Genomic DNA, 14,259 nt, shown 5'->3' on the forward strand with positions numbered 1-14,259 from the left:
CTTTTTCTTATTAAGTGTGTAATTGGAGTGTTAAGCCCGGTTAAGGTGGACTTTTCAGGGGAGGGAGCAGTTTCTGCATTTGACTAAGCTTGGCCAGTGTCCAAGAAGTCATGGGTATAGATCTACATATGTTACGTTTGCGTTGCCTTCTTGTCTGCGTCTTGAACGTGCCCTGGCTGCAGCAGAGAGAGGGAGAGCTGTGCAGGGACTTCCTCCTAATGGGTCCGTGCCAGAAGTTGTTCCCCACATACAGCTCGGGACATGATGTGCTCACCCTCCCTCCATCTCTCTCTCACTCGCATGCTCAGTCACTCTCTCTCTCATACTCTCTCTGTCGTTTCCCCCCCCCCCCCCCCCCCCCCGATGCTTTCCTCACTGTTGCTTGCCAGCCCAAAAATAAACCTTACCTCAGAGGGCCACTCATTGAAATGTTTATTGAATGTCTTTCTCTCTCCTGCTGCCTCTCTTTGCTACCCATTTCCCATTCTCTCACTCTCCATCATGCATTCTTCTTCTCTCATGTGTAAACATGTGTGCAGTTTAAACCCACTCTGCATTCCTTTTGTTGTGAATGTGGTCGTGCCCTACTGCCTTATTGCGCGAACTCTCTTCACAAATGCAGTGAGACAGTTGGGTAACAGTATATTGTTATTTGAAGCAATGTGGGGAACATTGCTGCTTTGGGTTTAAAAGAGAACACGAGGATGTGCTGTGCAGGGAGTTTTCGTTCTTTTTCATGCCTCATTTAAATGTACAGTAAATCAAGACCACAGTTGAGTTTTTTTTTTTTTCTTTTACTGTGAAGAATGTGGTAAATTTAAGAACGCTGACATTGGAGGCTGACATTAAAATAGTTACTCTTATTCATTGTCTAATAGGAATCATTTCTCACTGTGCAAGTGGCTTTGTTGGACATCACAGAAATACCCCGAACAACCACCGACTCCCCTGGCTTACACTGTCAGACATGTGTATTAAGCATCAATTAGATGTCAAGTATTTGATTAATTGCCAACTATTTTCTTCAAGTTCTTAAAAGAAACATGTTTATACATCTCTCATTTCCAGCTTCTTTAATGTGAATATTTTTTAGGTTCTTTGCTTCTCTGACCGTAAAGTTAATATCTTTTTGTGTTGTGGATATAACGAGACATTTAAGGACGTCATCTTGGGCTTTGGGAAATACTAATTGGCCTTTTTACATCATTTTCTGACATTTTATAGACCAAGAAACTAATTGAGAAAATGAGTTTAATCAACAGGGAAAGTTTTCTTTTTCCTTTTTCTAATTCTTGTCTTTCTCTTTCTGCCCTCAGTAACATCCCTAGTGTAGGCAGCACCATGGATCAGGACTACAGCCAGACCTACACCCCTCAGACCCACACACCCTTCATGTCCAACAGTGCACCGCCAAGTAACAGTGGCACAGGTATCCTGCCATCACCCGCCACCCCACGTTTCTCTGCACCCACCCCACGTACACCACGCACTCCACGCACACCTCGAGGCCCCTCCAGCGTCCAGGGCTCACTCAAATACGAGAACTCGGACCTATACTCTCCAGCATCCACCCCCTCCACGTGCCGACCGCTCAACTCAGTCGAGCCGGCCACCGTCCCCTCCATCCCCGAGGCCCACAGCCTCTACGTCACCCTCATCCTCTCGGAGTCCGTCATGAACCTCTTCAAGGACTGCAACTTTGACAGCTGCTGCATCTGTGTATGTAACATGAACATAAAAGGAGCTGATGTGGGCGTGTACCTGAGCGACCCAGTCAGCGAGGCCCAGGAAACCTGCAGCTGCGGCTTCAGCGCCGTGGTCAACCGGCGTTACGGCAACGGCTCGGGCCTCTTCCTGGAGGATGAGCTGGATATCATCGGCCGCGGCTCGGACGTCAGCCGAGAGGCAGAAAAGCGCTTTGAGGAGCTGCGGCTATCCTCGCTGGAGAAATCAGGAGTCGGAAGGGGTGACCGCGTACCAGATGAGCTCATTCTCCTCCTGCAGGACCAGTGTACGAACCCCTTTTCACCCATTTCAACCCTGGAGCATGACATAGTGACACGGGGGCCAAGCGGGGCTCCAGTACCACCTTGTGTGAGAGTGGAGGAGAAGGACTACCACAGCGACTGCTACATGGCGCTGGAGCACGGCAGACAGTTCATGGACAACATGTCGGGTGGCAAGGTGGACGAGGCGCTGGTCAAGAGCACCTGCCTGCACCACTGGGCCAAACAAAACGGTGAGAAATATGGAATTCTAGATTGTTTTTAATGCGTGGACACCAAACTCTTTATTTGTCCAATTTTTGGCATCTGTAGTTTTTGGCCTGTTTTTATTCAACCTCAAAATAGTTGAAAGAGGCAAATAATCATTCTTAAAAAACATTTCTTCACCACAAAAGCAGAGCCAAACTAGAAAAAAATGTATTTATCAACGTTCATGTGGAAAAATGTTTGCAGAGATTGTTTTGAAACATTTTGTTTTTGCGGTGCCAATAGACTACCTGAGATTGTTTTGTTTTGAGATATTGTCCTTTTTGAGAATATTCTTCAAAAAGATGAAACTTGAACTTCATGAATCATAAATCATAATTTGGTCAACTTTGGAGTAAAGACCCCAGTTAAGATTTTCCTTTTTTTTTTATTGTGGAGAACATGGTAAATTAACAGTGCTACTTCTAACATGGGGATAATCCAAATGACCCCTGACTAATTTTTGTAAACTTTGTAGTAATATATCCAATTTATATTTTCCTCATCACTTTATCAGAAACAGAATTAATTTTAAGTCAAACTTGTATATGTCCAAAAGGCCGAAAGTTACATCTAGATGTTTACAAATAACCATAACTAAATGTAGGACTAGAAGAGATAATCATACACTTTTTAAGTGTCGAGATTCTTACGTTTTGAATAATCTGTACCCTCCCCGTTTCTCTCTCCAGCAGTGGACGTGAGTGCACTGTGCTCTCAGGACGTGCTGCGGGTGCTGTTATCCCTCCAGCCTCTACTCCAGGACGCAATCCAGAAGAAGAGGACGGTAAGGTCGTGGGGCGTTCAGGGTCCCCTCACCTGGCAGCAGTTCCACAAGATGGCTGGACGGGGCTCTTACGGTAAAGCTGGGGACAATCTGGGGAAGGTTATTCACTTGAAATACAGTTGTGACTTACACTTTGCTACCATCTTGTTTAGCTGTATCATAATCATATATACTGTATATATGATGAGTGTGATTCTTGAAAAACCTCAAAACTGATGGTCCAATCCGGGACTGTAGAGATGATGTCAACATCTTGTTGGTGTGTGTGTGACATTTGGGATGTGTGTCTCTGGGGGTAGAAAAACTCTGGCTGATGTCAGATCAATATGCAGTGTGGTCCCTCTGCTGTGGTTCAGATGTCAGCTCTGTTGGGAGGAGCTGTCAGATAGTTTGGTGACCTCACACTCTGATCACATTGGAGGGCAGAAGGAGGAGGGAGGCTGGCTGACACCTTACCTGTTAACAACACTCGCTCACTGGTATTGCTTTCTTTCTGTCTCCTTCCACACCTTGTGTACCCCTCCTCCTCCTCCTCCTCCTCCTCTCCTCCTCCTCCTCCTCCTCCTCCTCCTTCCACTCCGCTCCCACAGGCACTGACGAGTCCCCGGAGCCCCTGCCCATTCCCACCTTCCTGGTGGGTTATGAGTATGACTTTGTGGTACTGTCTCCGTTTGGTCTGCCCTACTGGGAGAAACTGTTGCTGGATCCCTTCGGCTCCCAACGGGACATTGGGTACCTGGTGGTTTGTCCTGACAACGAGGCCCTGCTCAGCGGTGCCAAGAGCTTCTTCCGAGACCTCACAGCTGTCTACGAGGTAGAGAATCTGATAAAACGCTTGAGCATTAGCACTATCCAAATGTTACACTCTCTTCTCTACACCTCAGGTTTGGCAGATAATTATGCAAGTACAATAATAATCTAACACTAAAACCTGATAGAATAATCACTTTCTATTGGACACGTGTAAAAAATATTTTGTTGTTGACATGATCCATGATTAAAGAAGCACTGCAATTACACTCAAGCCTGCACTAGTTAACTATCCTAAAAATGACGTCAGTGTACCAGTTCACACATTCGTGGTTTTTGCCACTCTGCTTGTATCTGTTTTTCTATAGTCATGTCGACTTGGTCAGCACCGGCCCATTTCTAAAGGCTACCCCGACGGCATAGTCCTTGTTGGTGGAAATGGGGCAAAAAACCTGGTGGATCAGCCAGTCAGTGACTGGTTCCTCAAGGCTGCCAGCGGCAACAGCGACGCCTTCACTAAGCTCAAACTCTATGCACAAGTGTGCCGCCACAACCTCGGTATGTGTCATTTATAGCTGGCTGCTTTTTTTTATTCTTCATGGTGCCTAAGTTTTCTCTCGCTCAATGCTCTCCTCAGTCAGTTCTTTGTTGCTAAGTTTCCACCTTCAACACCACTTGATTTAGTTATGAAAAAGGCTAGCAAGACAGCCTTGGCTGCTTGAAAGAGAGCTTGAAATCGGTGTAGGAGGAGGTGAAGTTGAAATGTAATAAATTGAGTGTCTTTTTATTTTTTTTGTATTTATTTTTCTCGTGTGATGTAATTAATAAAAATCCAATGCTTTCTGCCTTTAGCTCCATACCTCGCATCACAGCCATTGGACAGTTCCCTCCTCACACAGCCCACTCCCCCGCCCTCGTCTAGCCAGTCATCATCCACACAACTCTCTAGCTCTGCCTCCAGCTCAGTAGGCCAGCAGGGCTCAGTGAACGCTGCAAGCTCCTCTGCTTCCAACAACGGCAGCAGCAACAGTGGATCCGCAAATGGCTCTGCGTCATCCAACAGCCTGGTGACATCCTCAGGCCAGCCTGGCAGCGGGATGCCTTCTGCCAAGCCCACCTCTTTCCCTCCTTTTGGGAACATCGGCAGCCAGGGCCAGGGAGGGGGCCCCCAGAGTGGACAGCTGGGACAGCAGGCTGGTACCCAGAATACTGGCACCTCAGGGGACAACTCCAGCAGCCAGGCCCAGGGGCCCACAGAGCCTCCTGAAAGGTACTTAAGGACACACAAAGCATGCACACCATCATCTCAGAAAAAGCTGAATGTTTTTGATCAGTTGTGTACATCACAACAAGCTTTGTTCTTCTGTGACGTATAGGTCATTCCTTTTATCAATGGCAATAAAACAATAAATCCATAAGCAACATTTTATCTTCTTCAAGGCTTGATATGTATCTAAGTCATTTAATTTAAGCAATGAGGTTGCTAGGCTTTATTTTCCAGCAGTGTAAATATGACTCAGCCATTCAGAAGCTGAGGAAAAAAACATAGGAACTGACCCAAGGACATAATGCTTATAACACTGTGTGTGTGAACTTCTTGTGCCTACTTCAGCACTTTGGAACGAGAGAAGGTAGGTGTGCCCACGGACGGGGAGTCCCACGCCATCACGTATCCACCTGCCATCGTTGTTTACATCGTGGACCCCTTTAGCTATGAGGAGGCCGATGGTGGCCCGGGGCCTGTGCCGGCCCACTCCAGTGTGTGGACGCTGGGTTTGCTACGCTGCTACCTTGAGATGCTTCAGTTACTGCCCCCACATATCCGCAATTCTATATCTGTACAGGTAAGTGGAGATCTCAGGAGAGCCACATTTTAATTGCTGACCGTATTGTATTTCATTATCATGAAGGTAGCTGCATAAGAGAAAATTAAATGTTAGTGTGTCAGTTACTCCTTGAAGTTACCAGATTGCACCCAATTGCATTGTAGCTGTCTTAGCCATCATCAGAAGCAGTAAATTATCCACACTTATTCACACGTGACCAGAAAAAAAGAAACTCCTTAACAATGTAGGAAGTACAAGAGCAATACTGCTCTTACCCAGTGTCATCATTGAAAAGTTGGACTAAAGTTTTTCCCAACTTTTCTGTCAGAGCATTATGGGAGAATGGTACAGTTAAGTTTCCTTTGTCTAACGATTGGTGTCTTTTTCCTCAGATTGTCCCGTGCCAGTACCTGCTTCAGCCAGTGCGAGGTGAAGACCGTCATATCTACGCCCAGCACCTCAAGTCTTTAGCCTTCTCTGTCTTTGCTCAGTGCAGACGGCCGCTGCCCACCTCCACCAATGTCAAGTCACTGACGGGCTTCGGCCCCGGTTTGGCCATTGACACAGCACTGAAGAGCCCAGAGGTAAATGCAACGCATGGCCAAGATGGAGCAGTTTGCACTGTTGTTCTTTTGACATAACCCCACTGTAAATGTGTTGCACTGCTTTGCAGTTGCAGTTTAGCCCTTTAGCTGATCAGTAGCAGCACTCTGTCGGCTGTGTGTGTTAGCATCAACATGCTAGGGTTGTCCTCTGATCGATAGGCGAGCAGACAGAGGCTGACACTGTGGCCCGTACAGCAGCATTTTAGTTGCCTTGAGCTCTCCCACCAGACATGAACCTGACCTGATTTGACCCAGCCTTTTGCCTTGTCTGTGTTCAGTCTGCCACTGAAAAGATAAAAGGCAGTAAGATATAGAGTTCTTAGTCCTAACCATCCTTGTAGTTTTTTTTTTTTGCTGGAACAGGACCAAAGGAACTTGTAACCCTCTGCTGGTCCAGAGTTTTCTTTCCATTATCTGCTTGGCTAGCTCCCTGAGACCTCCATAATGGAATCTCGACTCCAGGTTTAGACAAAGGGGCACGTTAGATCAGGACCTAATTCAGTTGACTTTCTTGCAGCCATTGCTACCTTTTCCGTTTAACACACTGGCAAACGTTGAGCTGCTTCGCTAGTAGAGCTGGGATATGGATGGAACAATTGGAGTGACACAAGGGGCAGTGTTTCGTTATAGGGATACACTAAATGTGAACTCAGCAGAAATTAGGATTTGAGGAAAGGATTTCATGTGGCTGCGAAATACCAGCAGCCAATCATGCGTACACACCATTTACATATGTGGAGCATGTCAAATTTGTATCCATCAGTGCAGAAGGGTCGAACATTTTTCCTAAACCCTTTTTTCTCTCCACCTTCCAATCTGCAGAGGCCAGAGTGTTTGCGCCTGTATACACCTCCATTCATCCTAGCACCGGTAAAGGACAAGCAGACGGAGCTCGGGGAGACATTCGGGGAGGCGTCACAGAAATACAACGTGCTGTTTGTGGGATACTGTCTGTCCCACGACCAGCGCTGGATCCTGGCTACGTGCACTGACCTGTATGGGGAACTCCTGGAGACCTGCATCATCAACATAGATGTACCCAACAGGTAGGTCTAATCTAGCAGCTTCACAGTCTTGATTGACAATCTTTAGGAATCACTAAATGCCACTTAACAGGTGTGACACAACTCAGAAATAATGTATTAGCTGTGACACTATGCTTTTATTTAATTTTAACAATCTGGTTCATTGCATTCTGAACACCATAACACTCACACTGGGACTGGCTATTATCCTCCACATTTTGGACTGATTACTTTTTCTCTGTGAATATCCCGTATCTATTCATTCATGGCTGCAATACAGATGTCTAGCTTTACAAAAGGTGCACTGGTCACCAAAGTGTCTGCACGATACCAACGCCCTGATGTCTTTGCATTAATGATGTAATTCTAGCTGTTAAATACACTACTTAAGCTCTGATGGCCCCCCACAACACTATTTGATTAGTTACACATCAGGAGTAATGACCTATGTGTAATCTGAATCAGCAAAGTAAGTAGTAACTAAAATGTTAGGTTTGTTAAGTACAAGTACCTCAGTATTGTACTTAAATACAGTAAATTATATGTAGTTACATTCCATCAACGGAAATTCAGAATTTTGACACTAAAACTTTTATTTTACTGTGAGTGTATATCTGTTTCGAATATTGGTTTTCGGTCTCCTTGATTACTTGTAATTGCTATCATCCCTGAAAAAAAAATATCAGTCAAACCCTATTCAGCAACACTTTTATTCTTTGTCCTGAATATGCTGAAAAGTGTTTCCGACATGTGTTCAATGTGTGTTCTGCAGGGCACGGAGGAAAAAGGGCTCTGTACGGCGGCTCGGCCTGCAGAAACTTTGGGATTGGTGCTTGGGACTGGTACAAATGACATCGGTCCCCTGGAGGGTGGTGATTGGCCGGCTTGGCAGGATAGGACACGGAGAGTTAAAAGGTAAGGAGGACTGGCGTGCCTAAATGCTTTTTCCTGACCAAAAAAAGGAGCATTCAAGTGTGTTTGATAGCAGTGTGTGACTTGTTCATTCATCCCTTTTGCTCTGCTCTCTTAATGTTCAGACTGGAGTATTCTGCTGAGCAGGAGAAACCTCCAGTCACTGAGTCGGCGTCTGAAGGAGATGTGCAGAATGTGTGGCATCTCTGCCTCAGATACGCCCAGCATCCTCAGTGTGTGCTTGGTTGCCATGGAGCCCCAGGGATCCTTTATCATCATGCCAGGTACAGTATGTGCACAGGGCAAAGATTGTCAATACGCTTACTATCTGTTTTAACGCACACTTCTTATTTGAGTCGTGCTGAGAAAGGCAGCGCTGAGGTGTGTGTGTGTTTGAATGTGTGTGTGTGTGTGTCTGTTTGAATGTGTGTGTGTGTCTGTTTGAAAGGACGTGATGGATGGCAGCAGCATATCACAATGCGTGTCCCCTCCTTGTCCAGATCAGATTGATGGCAGGGTAGATCATGTACCTTTCGCTCATAAAGCACTAGCTCTCCATTGATCTCAAAGCGGTGTGATGGAGAGGCAGATCAATGGGTTTATTTTGGGAAACGAGTGGGGGATTGTCAGTGGATCATACCAGGACTGTGATGAGCGATGCTGGACTGAGGACATCTCCTTCCTTAAAAGCTTTTCGTGCTGAAGGAGATAAACAAGGCAGTGTTAGCCTTAGATAACTATGATATATATATATATATATACACAGAGGTTTACATAGCTGGATTTGAATATGTTAAATATGTTGTTGACAGGTGTGATCTTGTATATTTAGTTTTGTTGATTAAGATGTGTGGATACTCGCCACTGTGAGATTAGATTATGCTGTCAGTATTGTATATTAATACATTAATGTTTGAACAGCAATTTCATTCATTTGGAACACCGTTGAATCACAATTATAAATGCAAAAAGCTGTTACTTTAAGCTCAGTTGAAGATGTTACTGTATTATTAACATTCTTATTAGTATGTTCAGTCAGTTAATCACTGAAAGGACTTTTTTTTACGCTTAATAAACTCACTTTAGTGTCTCCACTTTGTCCTTGTGGAAGCATTAGAATATGTATGTCTCTCCTTGGTCCTCCATGCCTCTTTTTGCTCCACATTCACTTCTGATACACAGTTCAGTAGATGTCATGACATCAATAGTTGTGTAGAGGGAAACCGAGCAAATCACAAGGGCTATAGAACCTTGCATCAATTGTTGCTATTACAATCAATCCTGTATAAACTGATAGTGTTACATTTCAGTTATTTGTTTGTCAGTATTCATCCTGTTCTTTTTGTTGCTTGAACGCTACCAAGTTAGACTGTATTTTATTCCTTTGTGAGCAATATGATGCCCTTTGACTAAACATGCAGAATTTCCTCAGAAACGAGTTTAAAGGAAAAGGTAGAGATGCACTGATCATTTTGCCAGCCACTAGAATCAGCTGGTTCTCAGCATGATAGGTGACTAGTGACAAGTGTCAGTGCCGAATATATCAGATTCTGTGCACACTCCCTCCGTTTTAACCTTTCACAATGAGACTTCCGACCAAACCAGTATACAGTGTGTAAATGCTGTTCAGGGGGAACAAGAATCACTTAGACCATTTCACTAACAGGCCACTCAACACAATAGCTTACATCATGTTAGATATAATGGGATATACCTTGTTTTTAAGTTGGATTTTATTAATACTAAAAAAAAAAATCAAGTAACCTCAAACACTTTATTTTGAGATGCGTTTGAATAACAATGAGAAAATGTCCTGTAACCTGGTGAAGTTTTGGAGTTGATTAAAAGTTTTATTATGAACATACAATATGTTTTCAGAATTATAGTTCTTAGAAAGAAATTTGGAATCAGCGGGTCAGACTTATAAAGAATTATAAATTGAAATCCACAAAGAAAAATATCAATTGCTGCATCGCTTATAAAAAGAAAGCGATATTTTGTTTGGTTCTTCTTAGCCCCACTGCTTATTGACCCTCTCTCCTTCCTCTGTGAATCCCATCAGACTCTGTGTCGACGGGCTCTGTGTTTGGCCGCAGCACCACCTTAAACATGCAGACATCCCAGCTGAGTACCCCACAGGACACCTCTTGCACCCACATCCTGGTCTTCCCCACCTCAGCTTTCGTCCAAGTGGCCAGCTCCAATTACACTAACATCGACCCCAACATCGACATTCTCAACGCCACCACTGGTCAGTAGTGCGCCCTTCATCCATCTTGCAGTAATTCGCTGTGATGCTCTTGTGTTTTTAATTCGGCATTGCCTGGCCTGTTTTCTAGACGTGGAGCAAAGTCTCAGATGTGATTGGAAATTACTGTCTTCCCCTTTAATCTCTGCTGTTTTTATCCAAATCCTTCCTGTTTACTTTTCCAGTCTATTAAGAGTCTGTTTTGTACTATTATGTGCTTACATTCTTGGTGCATCTACAGCACTCTGAAGCTTATTTCCTTTGTACAAATATATTTATTGCCAACAACATGAAGCACAGTCACATACATTCAGTACTCAGTAAAAAGCTAAATGAACCACACAATAGCATTGATGGTAAAAGGTCCACATTATATTTTCTGAAATGTCTGCTTTGCAAGTTATATCTACAAAAACAAACCAGCATGTGGTGGCTATTAACATACAGATCAGAGGGAGAAGAAAGTTTGTGAAGAGGAATTTAGATGTTTTTCAGAGACACAGAAGCTAATCAGTTCAAAGAAACTGACCTGTTGCGTTATTCTCCTGCTCTCCTCAGATGGGTCAGATGCTATCGGGATCTTTGACCTGCTGGACCAGGAAAACGAGTTGGTGGACCCAGACATCATCAACATCTCGCCCACCACTTCACCAGTACACTCCCCTGGCTCTCATTACCACCACGGAGGGGATGGCAGTAAGGTGAGACAACGTGTGCATACACACAGGTCATGATAATTAAAGTGGCCTTTGATTGATGTCACACCTCGTGATGTCTCCCTTTCCACTTGTTAAATGAGTGAGAATATAGCATGATTATATGGTATGATTGTACATGTGATATGACGTATGGAAACAAAGCTAACCTTGATTTTGCCTTATTGCAGGGCCAGAGTACAGATCGGATGGAGTCTCATGAAGAGGTTCCTAACCTCTTGCAGCAGCCTCTGGCCCTCGGCTACTTTGTCTCGACAGCTAAAGCCGGCCCACTACCCGACTGGTTCTGGTCAGCCTGTCCGCAGGCTCAGAACCAGTGTCCACTCTTCCTCAAGGTATCAGGCTTTAATGCTTTTAAATGTTTCATTTTTAAGGGCTGCCCTTTTACACAAGTGTACAGTGGAAAAATAAAGGTTCTTTTCATGGTTGAACAGGACAACTTAGTGGAATTGTTTTGGACATTTTGGAAATATACCTCCCCGAGAGAGTTATGGGGGAAAATGGGTGCCAATTCATGTCTGTCCATTAAATGTAAAGTTTCAGCCAGCATCTGATTAGCTTAGGTTGGCACAAAAGACAGATTGGACAGAGACAGACTTGCTCTTTCCCCCATTTCCTGTGAACCAGCACCTCCCAAAACTCATCAGTTAGCATGTTATATCTTGTTTGTTTAATTTGTATAAAAACAGAAGTGTAATAACGCCGCATATGTGGTTTTATGAGGGGTTATATGATTGACCTTTTCTTGGCTGGGTGCAGTGACTTTCTAGAGTATCAGCTGATTGCCTGGAAACCAGCTTACCAGTACTCCTGGCCAAGAAATAGTCCAGCACACAACTCCCCATAAAACCACAACTTTTAAAAAGCAGTTCACGTGTAAGCCATTAATGACATGCAAAAATGTTTTGTTGCAAAGTAAGTGGTGTTTGTTTTGACTGAACCATTGTGTGTAACAAAAAAATGGTACATCCAAGAAAACTACATAGTTTTAGCACCGTATCCCTCACTTCTGGAATTGGCTACAGACTCTGTGCTGTTGACACCACTCTGTGAAAAGAGCTATAATTATTTAGATGAGATGTAATAAAAGGTTCCTAACTTCATTATAATGCCATGTGCTCCCTCTCTCAGGCCTCTTTGCACCTCCATGTGTCTTCAGTGCAATCAGATGAACTACTGCACAGCAAACACTCCCACCCCCTCGACTCCAATCAGACCTCAGATGTACTCAGGTAAGCGACACTAGAATACATCCGCCACAAGTCAAGTGCACAAAGTACTGTTGAAACCCAGCTGAGTGTGTTTATAGTGGATTCTTTTTAAGTGCAGATTAAAAGTTTAGTTTAGTAGTTTTTAAGATTGAAGTTATTTCACTTTGTATGACTATAGACTTGGACTGAACATTTTTATAGAACAAAGGTCAATTTTGTTTTGTTTTTGGAAGCCAGAATGTCAACCTGTATCTCCATATTAAGGAGTACCTGTATTTCTTTTGTATGCCTGAACAGATTTGTGCTGGAGCAGTACAACGCCCTCTCCTGGCTGACGTGTGACCCAGCTACACAGGACCGACGATCATGTCTACCCATTCACTTTGTGGTGCTCAACCAGATGTACAACTTCATCATGAACATGTTGTAACCATCAATTACAGAGGGGAGTGTGGGGGAAACATTTCACAGAAGAGGAAAGTGGCAACTCCAAAGGGGAGTTTCATCAAGACTGAAGAGAACTGCGAGAACCAGACCAGAGTACGGAGCTGGATCCTGCACCAAGATGGGATAAGACGGCTGTTCTAAGCTGAGACGGTCCTGTGCCCCCTGTGGCTGTTACTGGTTGAGACAGTCCTGTCCCTGTGATTCAGAGACATGCACATAGAGACAAGGGAATAAAGAAGATGTTGAATCGCAATGAATGAACGTGAGAGAATGACAGATTGGTTGTCATGGTATGTAGCATGGCAGCAAAGTCACTGGCCAGTCTGTATTGGAGAGACGAGTCTATCTGTAAAGTTATTGGAAGAAAAGGGACATATTTGATTGAGGAAAAAACTCAAGAATGGATCTTTGGTTTTAAGACCTGAAATTCCATTTTATTCCTTTGGATGAAATAGTATCCAAATGAAATGCCTGCATCTATCTTATTTATTGTAAGTTTTTAAATGTATAATTTGTCTTATTTCCTAACCTCTTTTATATATAAAAAATGGAGAAGGTTTATATCACCTTCCTGCTTTAAAGCAATTGGTCTAAGATATATGTAATCGTCTTAATTAAAAAAAACAACCAGGAAAAAAATCCCATAAAAATTAAATAAAGTCCCAGTAGGTTGCTTTTAGAGTATTATTTTTTGTAATGGAGACAGAATATTTGTATTGTCACAATGTACAGAAGAATTAGAGTGGAGAATTATGTTCCATGCCTTTGAGCATGGAGGACTTACAGCAAAGCTGTAGCTACAGAGGACTTGTACAGCAATGAACTTCACTGTGTTCAAATAAAGAGGTACATTGTTGTATATAGTATTTTATACCACACATTTAGACACAAAAACCAAACGGCAATATATATAAATAATTATATATGAATGCCATGCCAGCAGTTGGTGGTGTGGCTTCTGTTTTAGGAATAAAGTGCGTCAACTTATTTTCCTGTGCTTGTGTTTATTGCTTTGGGGAGGGGGACTGTGATGTGCAATTGGACAAGCACACCAATAGTGGAGTGGAAGGAGAACTATTGGAAGTAGCTGACCTCAGGTTTGACCTTTTTTTTTCTATAGGGGAGAAATAAAACGAGAGCTAGAAGGTGAGAACATTTGTCTTAATGGCAGAAGTGCAGTGTCCTTTTCAGCACATCCCCTTTTATTCACTATACCTCTCCTCACTCTGATTGGCTGAGGTTTGGCTCTTTTGGCACCACTTTCGATTGGTTATAGATGCATTTAGACCAAACCCATTTTACTTCAGTGTGAAAGTAAATGTGTGGTGTAAATGAAGTTAAACCAGCTTTGGATGGCAGCCCATTGGATATGCAGTGTATGTGCACAAAGGAAGATCTACTGTCTGGATTTCTCCTGTTCAGAGGGAAACTGTACTATTGAAAATCAATTGGTATTACTCTTTACCTTGCATATTTGCCA

General features: G+C 43.6%; 1 protein-coding gene across 1 annotated transcript in view; it reads left to right on the top strand.

The window, feature by feature from the left end:
• Positions 1-13,767, top strand: part of med13a (mediator complex subunit 13a) — a 79,851-nt gene extending 66,084 nt beyond the window's left edge. The window contains exons 16-30 of the mRNA XM_030437929.1: positions 1,317-2,239; positions 2,945-3,112; positions 3,630-3,853; positions 4,158-4,347; positions 4,642-5,059; positions 5,402-5,633; positions 6,008-6,199; positions 7,043-7,266; positions 8,018-8,160; positions 8,283-8,441; positions 10,220-10,408; positions 10,964-11,106; positions 11,292-11,456; positions 12,253-12,353; positions 12,630-13,767. Of these exons, the coding sequence (XP_030293789.1) occupies positions 1,317-2,239; positions 2,945-3,112; positions 3,630-3,853; positions 4,158-4,347; positions 4,642-5,059; positions 5,402-5,633; positions 6,008-6,199; positions 7,043-7,266; positions 8,018-8,160; positions 8,283-8,441; positions 10,220-10,408; positions 10,964-11,106; positions 11,292-11,456; positions 12,253-12,353; positions 12,630-12,762 (3,604 nt within the window). The 3' untranslated portion in view covers positions 12,763-13,767. The remainder of the gene's footprint in view (positions 1-1,316; positions 2,240-2,944; positions 3,113-3,629; positions 3,854-4,157; positions 4,348-4,641; positions 5,060-5,401; positions 5,634-6,007; positions 6,200-7,042; positions 7,267-8,017; positions 8,161-8,282; positions 8,442-10,219; positions 10,409-10,963; positions 11,107-11,291; positions 11,457-12,252; positions 12,354-12,629) is intronic.
• The last annotated feature ends 492 nt before the right edge of the window (positions 13,768-14,259 follow it).

Source organism: Sparus aurata, chromosome 13, assembly GCF_900880675.1.
Source record: "Sparus aurata chromosome 13, fSpaAur1.1, whole genome shotgun sequence".
Taxonomy (NCBI): Eukaryota; Metazoa; Chordata; class Actinopteri; order Spariformes; family Sparidae; genus Sparus; species Sparus aurata.